At 45.3% G+C, this 11376-nt stretch overlaps 1 protein-coding gene across 1 annotated transcript in view; it reads right to left on the reverse strand.

The window, feature by feature from the left end:
* Positions 1-2989: 2989 nt before the first annotated feature.
* The window catches only part of LOC135525530 (forkhead box protein N3-like), a 134800-nt gene continuing 126413 nt past the window's right edge, over positions 2990-11376 (reverse strand). The window contains exon 6 of the mRNA XM_064953200.1: positions 2990-3531. Within this exon, the coding sequence (XP_064809272.1) occupies positions 3000-3531 (532 nt within the window). The 3' untranslated portion in view covers positions 2990-2999. The remainder of the gene's footprint in view (positions 3532-11376) is intronic.

Here is an 11376-nt window from a genome sequence, read left to right on the forward strand (position 1 = left end):
CTTTCATAAAAGGACACAGGCAATTTTGAGGTTCTCTCAACATGTTTTCAGTTATTTTCCTCTCTGATAAGCGCTAGCCAGACTATTAGCTTGTGGCTTTTACCAAACACAATTAGCCTACATTTAGAGAAGACCACATCAGGGAAAAAAAAAACCTTCCTTCATCCCACTTGTAACAGCGAACTTCACCTCACTACAGTCCTACAGTCAACCTTTAAGGGGAAAACAACACTGTCCCCTCTGCCTTGGCATGCTAGCTAGTGCCAGTGGCTAAATGTGATTAGCAGTCAGAAAGACAGTTAGCTAAGGAAGTGCTACCATCATCAGTGGGCTGACCAATACCTATATGGCACTGTTTCAACACTGACACGACAAAGGAAGGACATACAAAAACTGGCTACCGAGTGTCTTTTCTATGGGCTTAGTTAGGCTAGGATAACTGATGAGTATACTTTCTACGAGCTTAGCTAGGCTAATGGTCACTAAGCTAACAGCATCACATAATTTAATGTCAATGAAATATCTGAAATATCTGGGGAAGCTGCTTCGCACACAGACAAGACAGAGTTTGGCTAACTGGGTTTTAAATATATATTTTTAAATAGCCGACATATTAGCACCATTGTTTTCCGAACAAAGGGGATACACCTGTATTACTTCAGCATATACCTGTATTACTTCAGCATATACCTGTATAACTTCAGCATACACCTGTATAACTTCAGCATATACCTGTATTACTTCAGCATATACCTGTATTACTTCAGCATATACCTGTATTACTTCAGCATATACCTGTATTACTTCAGCATATACCTGTATTACTTCAGTATATACCTGTATTACTTCAGCATATACCTGTATTACTTCAGTATATACCTGTATTACTTCAGCATATACCTGTATTACTTCAGCATATACCTGTATTACTTCAGCATATACCTGTATTACTTCAGTATATACCTGTATTACTTCAGTATATACCTGTATTACTTCAGCATATACCTGTATAACTTCAGCATATACCTGTATTACTTCAGCATATACTTGTATAACTTCAGCATATACCTGTATTACTTCAGCATATACCTACGTGTTACTTCAGCATATACCTGTATTACTTCAGCATATACCTGTATTACTTCATATAGTATTACTTATATACCTGTATTACTTCAGCATATAGCATATACCTGTATAACTTCAGCATATACCTGTATTACTTCAGCATATACTTGTATAACTTCAGCATATACCTGTATTACTTCAGCATATACCTGTATTACTTCAGCATATACCTGTATTACTTCAGCATATACCTGTATTACTTCAGCATATACCTGTATTACTTCAGCATATACCTGTATTACTTCAGCATATACCTGTGTTACTTCAGCATATACCTGCATATATAACTTCAGCATATACCTGTATTACTTCAGCATATACCTGTATAACTTCAGCATATACCTGTATTAGCATTCATCATATACCTGTATTACTTCAGCATATACCTTGTATAACTTCAGCATATACCTGTACCTGTATTACTTCAGCATATACCTGTATTACTTCAGCATATACCTGTATAACTTCAGCATATACCTGTATAACTTCAGCATATACCTGTATTACTTCAGTATATACCTGTATTACTTCCATATGTCTGTATAAGCATATACTGTATTACTTCAGTATATACCTGTATACTTCAGCATATACCTGTATTACTTATAGTATATACCTGTATTACTTCAGCATATACCTGTATTACTTCAGCTTATACCTGTATTACTTTAGTGAACTAGTTGACTAATATAACATTGCTTTAGCCAGTATAGCATGTGTATTTGTGCTGATTTATTGTGACATATTGAGGTATATGGTCACATCCTAACAGGAATATGCAGGCCTAAGACATCAATCTATCTCAAGTTAAGATCTGACCCTGACTACTTACTTTATTACATTTTAATGATCTATAGCACTGTAAAAACAAAATAGTCAGTGATAAGCACCCCATAAGAACTTTATACCAAAAAATTCTACAGAAATAACAAGTGTATGATCCTGCTGAAATGTATTATGTAGTGTTAGCTGCGTCTGATGAGCCTGTAAAGGGTAATAGTTTGGGACTGGGTACATTTTGAAAAGAGTAACAATATGATCCCCTACTCTATTCATACAACCAAGCTGATCCATGGATGGGACAGTTTTACAAAAAGATCATTTTTGTTTCTCATTCGTGTTCATTTCAGCCAACAGAAACCTGCTAACTTAGCTGAATATCAGAAAAAACGTTTTGTCTATGGCTTTAATATCCTTTAAACAAATAAAGAACAAACAAAACAAATAAAAAAACATATTTTTTTGCAACCTTCAAAAACATTAACTTTAAAGATAGGAAAACAAAGTGATTGTTTTTGATATTGCCACAAATCTTTCAGAATTCACCTGATGTCCTGGAAAAACGAAAGTGTACATTTCTATATTAAAAGTGATGTTTTGTATTTCTTTCTCTCTCTCTGTCTCTCTGTCTCTGTCTCTCTGTCTGTCTCTGTCTCTCTCTCTGTCTCTGTCTGTCTCTGTCTCTGTCTCTGTCTCTGTCTCTGTCTCTGTCTCTCTGTCTGTCTCTGTCACTCTGTCTCTCTCTCTGTCTCTCTTTCTCTTTCTGTCTCTCTCTCTTTCTCTCTCTCTGTCTCTCTCTGTCTCTCTCTCTGTCTCTGTCTCTGTCTCTCTCTGTGTCTCTGTGAAAGTGTACATTTCTATATTAAAAGTGATGTTTTTTCTCTCTCTGTCTCTCTCTCTCTCTGTCTCTCTGTCTCTGTCTCTCTTCTCTGTCTCTCTGTCACTCTGTCTCTGTCTCTCTCTCCTGTCTCTCTCTGTTCTGTCTCTGTCTCTGTCTCTGTCTCTGTCTCTTTCTTTCTCTGTCTTTCTCTTTCTCTGTCTCTCTCTCTCTCTCTCTCTCTCTCTCTCCCTCTCTCTCTGTCTTTCTGTGGTCAGTTTTTTGTGGTTTCTTTCAGTTCTTTCTGGCCCTTGGCTGTTCTGTTGGTGATATTGTTCAAGCAGGCCCGGACGCCAGCCAAGTGGAGCAGCGAACCCGCAGCCTCCTTCATCTCCTCGTCATCACTCTCTGGCGGCTTTTCTGCGCGCCGTTTTTTTAGCGGGAGGGTGTCGCTAGCCACGCCCATCCGCTGCTTGGCTTTCAGGAAGTGATGCCGCTTCTTGTTGTGCTGCTGGCTGGAAGGGGTGGAGTCTAACGTGTCTATAGGCCAATCGCGCTGCTCCTCCTTCTTGATCTCCAGCTGGATCTTGCTCTTGTCGTCTTCGACGTCCCCGTAGTCAAAGTCTGAATCATTGGCGACGTCACGGGCAATGGGGCGGAGACTGGAGTCGCTGGTGTAGTCGCTGCCGTCATCCGAATGGTTGGTGCTGTAGGTGTGGTCTTCCTTGGGATCGCTGCTGACCAATGTGGAGTCACAGGGGGGATTACTGTCGCTACGCTTCCGACAGCCTCCGGACAGCACTGACCTGGAGAGAGACAGAGACACAAGTTAGGTACACTTACATAAAGACACATACACACACAAACACTGAAACAGACAGTGGACACAAACTAACACTAACTAACGCAAACATTACAAACTTTACAGCTCTCTGCATTTGACTAGATGCGAGAATCTGTAACGCAAAGTAGCACAACACTCTGCATGTTTGCAACAGCTGTGATTTCAATATAAAACCTGTGACAATTCAATTTCCCCCTTGGGGATCATGGACGTACCATTCAATTCAAGTTGATTCACTTTGTGTGACAGTCTGACAGCACTACAAATCCTACATTGGTGATTATCAGTGTATGTACACAGTAAGTCCCCAATCAATACTCTAAACTGCCCGGATGTCAACAGAACATCAAGATGAAATGTATCTGAATTTTGTTCCAGCAATACGGGGCAATACAACTAAAATCAGATTTACCTAGCTAGGTGGAGACCCTGGGAACCTCAAGAGTTAACCAATCCTGTCAACAGATTTACCTAGCTAGGTGGAGACCCTGGGAACCTCAAGAGTTAACCAGACCTGTCAACGGATTTACCTAGCTAGGTGGAGACCCTGGGAACCTCAAGAGTTAACCAATCCTGTCAATAGATTTACCTAGCTAGGTGGAGACCCTGGGAACCTCAAGAGTTAACCAATCCTGTCAATAGATTTACCTAGCTAGGTGGAGACCCTGGGAACCTCAAGAGTTAACCAATCCTGTCAACAGATTTACTTAGCTAGGTGGAGACCCTGGGAACCTCAAGAGTTAACCAGACCTGTCAATGGATTTACCTAGCTAGGTGGAGACCCTGGGAACCTCAAGAGTTAACCAGACATGTCAACGGATTTATCTAGCTAGGTGGAGACCCTGGGAACCTCAAGAGTTAACCAGACCTGTCAAAAGATTTACCTAGCTAGGTGGAGACCCTGGGAACCTCAAGAGTTAACCAATCCTGTCAATAGATTTACCTAGATAGGTGGAGACCCTGGGAACCTCAAGAGTTAACCAATCCTGTCAACAGATTTACCTAGCTAGGTGGAGACCCTGGGAACCTCAAGAGTTAACCAGACCTGTCAACGGATTTACCTAGCTAGGTGGAGACCCTGGGAACCTCAAGAGTTAACCAGACCTGTCAACAGATTTACCTAGCTAGGTGGAGACCCTGGGAACCTCAAGAGTTAACCAGACCTGTCAACAGATTTACCTAGCTAGGTGGAGACCCTGGGAACCTCAAGAGTTAACCAATCCTGTCAACAGATTTACCTAGCTATTTGGAGACCCTGGGAACCTCAAGAGTTAACCAATCCTGTCAAAAGATTTACCTAGCTAGGTGGAGACCCTGGGAACCTCAAGAGTTAACCAATCCTGTCAATAGATTTACCTAGCAAGGTGGAGACCCTGGGAACCTCAAGAGTTAACCAATCCTGTCAATAGATTTACCTAGCTAGGTGGAGACCCTGGGAACCTCAAGAGTTAACCAATCCTGTCAACAGATTTACCTAGCTAGGTGGAGACCCTGGGAACCTCAAGAGTTAACCAACCTGTCAACAGATTTACCTAGCTAGGTGGAGACCCTGGGAACCTCAAGAGTTAACCAATCCTGTCAACAGATTTACCTAGCTAGGTGGAGACCCTGGGAACCTCAAGAGTTAACCAATCCTGTCAATAGATTTACCTAGCTAGGTGGAGACCTTGGGAACCTCAAGAGTTAACCAATCCTGTCAATAGATTTACCTAGCTAGGTGGAGACCCTGGGAACCTCAAGAGTTAACCAATCCTGTCAATAGATTTACCTAGCTAGGTGGAGACCCTGGGAATCAAGAGTTAACCAATCCTGTCAATAGATAACCTAGCTAGGTGGAGACCCTGGGAACATCAAGAGTTAACCAATCCTGTCAACAGATTTACCTAGCTAGGTGGAGACCCTGGGAACCTCAAGAGTTAACCAATCCTGTCAATAGATTTACCTAGCTAGGTGGAGACCCTGGGGACCTCAAGAGTTAACCAATCCTGTCAATAGATTTACCTAGCTAGGTGGAGACCTTGGGAACCTCAAGAGTTAACCAGACCTGTCAACAGATTTACCTAGCTAGGTGGAGACCCTGGGAACCTCAAGAGTTAACCAATCCTGTCAATAGATTTACCTAGCTAGGTGGAGACCCTGGGAACCTCAAGAGTTAACCAATCCTGTCAACAGATTTACCTAGCTAGGTGGAGACCCTGGGAACCTCAAGAGTTAACCAATCCTGTCAACGGATAAAGCAACTCAGGTGTCTGTACTTCAACAGCAGTGTCAGCCAGTGCTGTGTAAGATGAGGGAGGATGATTATTTCTCTCACAGCATATTGGATGACTGTCATCCATATTCCATTCACCCATCTCAATGTAACATCGATAGGTTTAGGCTACTACATGGTACTAGAATTGTCCCTGTACCCCATTTTACACTCCATTTGACTCTCCTGCTGATGTCATATATTGGTCAGAGATTCTGTCAGGCAAGGTGTTTAGGAAGTCACAGGAGAGTCAAATGGAGTGTAAAATGGAGTCTTTTAATAAAGTTCACGGAGTATGCTCCATAACACTAAATGTACATAAACTTAACATGGGTAAGAGGACCCAGTGTTATACAACATCACACTACACTGACAATAAAACAATCTCTGACAAAGACATGGGGAAACAGAGGGTTAAATACACAACAGGTAATGAATGGGATTGAAAACAGTGTGTGTGGGAAGGCAAGACAAAACCAATGGAAAATGCAAAAAGGATCAATGATGGCTAGAAACCGGTGACGCTAAAAGTGAAAGCACCGCCCAAAAACAAGGAGAGGCAACGACTCTCTCTCAGAAGTCGTGACAACTGAACACTTAACGCTGCACCTTGGTCCTTTTTTTGTTCCACCAACAGCCATTACATTTTTAAAGTGGCTAGAGGTAATTAGTCAGGCCCTGTGGATTTCTTTATTGTCAAGCTAACAAAGCATCCAGGACTTATTTTTGTAAATTGCACTGAAAAAAAGCTTTGAATATCATTCAGCAAGTTTCTGTACGCCCTGATCGATATATATTCTGTTTGTCCATTTATTTGGTCAGGCCAGGGTGTAACATGCCAGTGTGTATTGTCTTGGGGGTGTTGACTATGGTTGGAGGCGGTTCTCAATCAGAGGAAGTTGATTATCATTGTCTCTGATTGGGAACCATATTTAGGCAGCCATATTCTTTGAGTATTTCGTGGGTGATTGTTCCTGTCTCTGTGTTTGTTGTCACCAGATAGGCTGTATAGGTTTTCATGTTCCGTTTGTTGTTTTTGTATTGGTCGTTTTCATGGCCATTAAACATGTCTCAAAGTGCTGTTACCAGGCTGCATTTTGGTCCGTTTCAATCAATTACCAGTGAAGTTAATCACCCATTTACGGGACCAAGTTTTAACAGGCAACAAACAGCAGGAGCAACAAAGAGAGGGGTGGACATTTTATTTTCAGAAAGGACCCTGGGCTCAGCCTGGAAATATCGCCCCCAAAGAACTGGATGCGGGGAAAGCGGCTTTTTTAAGGCAGCACGGCGACGCGGATGGAAGCCTGAGAGTCAGCCCCAAAAATGTCTTGGGAGAGGCCTCAGGGAGAGTGCGGCAGAGTCAAGTCAGACCTGAGCCAATGCCTCCCTGTTTATCGTGAGGAAAGGAGGATTAAAGAACCAGAGCCGGTGTTGGAGGTGAGCGAAGCAGAGATGTGAAACACTTAATGGGGACATTGAGAAAAATGAGGGAGTTGCTATTTGGTGTTTTGCATGAATTAAACGGAGCGTTTTATGATGGCACCTGGGTCAATCAATCCATACTCGCCTGAGCGTATAAAATCTGGCTGGTGAAGTTGGTGCCAGCCATATCAACCAGGTCCAATGCACCTTCCTACACCTTTGCACGTACACCTTGCCATGCACTTTCAAGATTCCAGTCAATCACGGTCAGCTGGGATCTGTGCCACCTAACACCAGGTGGCAGCTCCCCGCACCAAGCTTCCTGTGCGTATCCTCGGCCTAGTACCACCAGTTCAGCACCACGCAACAGTCCTTTGCACTCGCTTCCAGCGCTGCCGGAGCATTTCATTCCTGCGCTGCCGGAGTCTCCCGCATTGATCAGCGATGCCGGAGACTTTCGGGGACGACTTCCTCACTCCTGCGTTGTTGGAATCCCGCCCAGTTCTAAACCCTGATTGGTTTAGTAGTAGTGCCCAGTGCCCGCCTAGGTCTAAACCCTGATTGGTTTAGTAGTCCTGCGCCCAGACCTAAACCCTGATTGGTTTAGTAGTAGTGACCAGGGAGTCTAAACCCTCATTGGTTTAGTAGTAGTGCCTGTTCAGTGCAGCCAGAGTCTAAACCCTGCGATGCTGGGTTCCCGCCTAGTACTGCCCAGAGCTTCCAGGTCTAAGCGCCCTGATTGGTTTAGTAGCCAGAGCTGCCAGGCCTGCATGGAGCTGGCCTCATTGGAGCAGCCAGAGTGGCAGTCTGCATAAGCCCTGATTGCATGGAGCAGCCAGAGCTGTCAGTCTGCATGGAGCAACCAGAGCTGTCAGTCTTCATGGAACAGCCAGAGCTCAGTTGCATGGAGCAGAGCCCAGAGCTGTCAGTCTGCATTGAGCAGCCAGAGCTGCCAGTCTGCAAGGAGCTAAACCCTGATTGAGCTACCAGTCTGCAAGGAGCTGCCAGTGCTGCCAGTCTATGGAGCACCCTGTTTGGTCTGCATGGAGTGCCCAGCCCTAAACCCTGAGCTGCCAGTCTGCAAGGAGCTGCCAGAGCTGCCAGTCTGCATGGAGCAGCCAGAGCTGCCTGTCTGCAAGAAGCCGCCAGAGCTGCCAGTCTGCATGGATGCAGCCAGAGCTGCCAGTCAGTATGGAGCAGCCAGAGCTGCCAGTCAGCATGGAGCAGCCAGAGCCGTCAGTCTGCCAGGATCCTCCAGTCAGCCAGACTCTTCCAGATCCACCAGTCAGCTAGACTCTTCCAGATCTGCCAGTCAGCCAGACTCTTCCAGATCTGCCAGTCAGCCAGACTCTTCCAGATCCACCAGTCAGCCAGACTCTTCCAGATCTGCCAGTCAGCCAGGATCTGCCAGTCAGCCAGACTCTTCCAGATCTGCCAGTCAAACAGACTCTTCCAGATCCGCCAGACCCTTCCAGATCCGCCAGACTCTTCCAGATCCGCCAGTCAGCCAGGATCTTCCAGATCCGCCAGTCAGCCAGGATCTGCCAGAACCGCCAGCCAGCCAGGATCTGCCAGATCCAACTACCTGCCTGAGCTTCCTCTCAGTGCTGAGCTTCCTCTCAGTGCTGGGATTCCTCTCAGTGCTGGGGTTCCTCTCAGTGCTGGGCTTCCCATCAGTGCTGAGCTTCCCATCAGTGCTGAGCTTCCCATCAGTGCTGAGCTTCCCCTCAGTGCTGAGCTTCCCCTCAGGCCTGAGCTTCCCCTCAGTCCCGAGCTTCCCCTCAGTCCCGAGCTGCTTCAGTCCCGAGCTGCCCCTCAGTCCCGAGCTGCCCCTAAGTCCAGTGGGGTTCTGGGTGAGGACTACTAGGCCATGGTCGGCGGCAAGGGTGGACTATCCAAGGACTCGAGGAGGAGGGACTAAGACATTGATAGAGTGGGGTCCACGTCCCGCGCCGGAGCTGCCACCATGGACAGACGCCCACCCGGACCCTCCCCTATTGTTTTGATGTGCGTTCGGGAGTCCGCGCCTTAGGGGGGGGGATTCTGTCACGCCTGGTCAATATATATTGTGTTTGTCTGCATTTATTTGGTCAGGCCAGGGTGTAACATGGGTTTTTTGTGGTGTGTTTTGTCTTGGGGGTGTCTAGCATAGTCTATGGCTGCCTGAGGCGGTTCTCAATCAGAGGCAGGTGATTATCGTTGTCTCTGATTGGGAACCATATTTAGGCAGCCATATTCTTTGAGTATTTCGTGGGTGATTGTTCCTGTCTCTGTATTTGTTGTCACCAGATAGGCTGTATAGGTTTTCACGTTCCGTTTGTTGTTTTTGTATTGGTCGTTTTCATCGTCATTAAACATGTCTCAAAAATACCACGCTGCATTTTGGTCCGCTTCTTCTTCACCAGACGAAAGCCGTTACAAGTTTCTCCTATCACCATCCGGCCCAATATCATTGTGAATAGGCTTTGAGGTTGCTGAAATAAAATGGTGATTAGATGTATCAATGATGGATTTTTTTTCTTCGTAATGAGGCCAGTGCATGAATTTGTTGTGGCAGAGAGGAGGAAGTAGAACCCTTCAGGAATTTGTCTCTTATTATTTTTTTTATTTTATTTCACCTTTATTGAACCAGGTAGGCTAGTTGAGAACAAGTTCTCATTTGCAACTGCGACCTGGCCAAGATAAAGCATAGCAGTGTGAACAGACAACACAGAGTTACACATGGAGTAAACAATAAACAAGTCAATAACATAGTAGAAAAAAAAGAGATTCTATATACATTGTGTGCAAAAGGCATGAGGAGGTAGGCGAATAATGAACACTGGAGTGATAAATGATCAGATGGTCATGTACAGGTAGAGATATAGGTGTGCAAAAGAGCAGAAAAGTAAATAAATAAAAACTGTATGGGGATGAGGTAGGTAAAAATGGGTGGGCTATTTACCGATAGACTATGTACAGCGATCGGTTAGCTGCTCAGATAGCAGATGTTTGAAGTTGGTGAGTGAGATAAAAGAGAACTGGAACGAAAGGCGGCCAAATGAGGTGTTGGCTTTAGGGATGATCAGTGAGATACACCTGCTGGAGCGCGTGCGGGTGGGTGTTGCCATCGTGACCAGTGAACTGAGATAAGGCGGAGCTTTACCTAGCATGGACTTGTAGATGACCTGGAGCCAGTGGGTCTGGCAACGAATATGTAGCGAGGGCCAGCCGACTGGAGCATATAGGTCGCAGTGGTGGGTGGTATAAGGTGCTTTAGTAACAAAACGGGTGGCACTGTGATAAACTGCATCCAGTTTGCTGAGTAGAGTGTTGGAAGCTATTTTGTAGGTGACATCACCGAAGTCGAGGATTGGTAGGATAGTCAGTCTTACTAGGGTAAGTTTGGCGGTGTGAGTGAAGGAGGCTTTGTTGCGGAATAGAAAGCCAACTCTAGATTTGATTTTAGATTGGAGATGTTTGATATGAGTCTGGAAGGAGAGTTTACAGTCTTGCCAGACACCTAGGTAATTATAGATGTCCACATATTCTAGGTCGGAACCATCCAGGGTGGTGATGCTAGTCGGGCGTGCGGATGCAGGCAGCGAATGGTTGAAAAGCATGCATTTGGCTTTAATAGCGTTTAAGAGCAGTTGGAGGCCACGGAAGGAGTGCTGTATGGCATTGAAGCTCATTTGGAGGTTAGATAGCACAGTGTCCAGGGACGTGCCGGAAGTATACAGAAGGGTGTCGTCTGCGTAGAGGTGGATCAGGGACTCGCCCGCAGCAAGAGCAACATCATTGATATATACAGAGAAAAGAGTCGGCCCGAGAATTGAACCCTGTGGCACCCCCATAGAGACTGCCAGAGGACCGGACAGCATGCCCTCCGATTTGACACACTGAACTCTGTCTGCAAAGTAGTTGGTGAGCCAGGCAAGGCAGTCATCAGAAAAGCCGAGGCTACTGAGTCTGCCGATAAGAATATGGTGATTGACAGAGTCGAAAGCCTTGGCAAGGTCAATGAAGACGGCTGCACAGTACTGTCTTTTATCGATGGCGGTTATGATATCGTTTAGTACCTTGAGCGTGGCTGAGGTGCACCCGTGACCTGCTCGGAAACCAGATTGCACAGATTGCTTTCCAGTCCTT

This window comes from Oncorhynchus masou, chromosome 32, assembly GCF_036934945.1.
Source record: "Oncorhynchus masou masou isolate Uvic2021 chromosome 32, UVic_Omas_1.1, whole genome shotgun sequence".
Classification (NCBI taxonomy): Eukaryota; Metazoa; Chordata; class Actinopteri; order Salmoniformes; family Salmonidae; genus Oncorhynchus; species Oncorhynchus masou.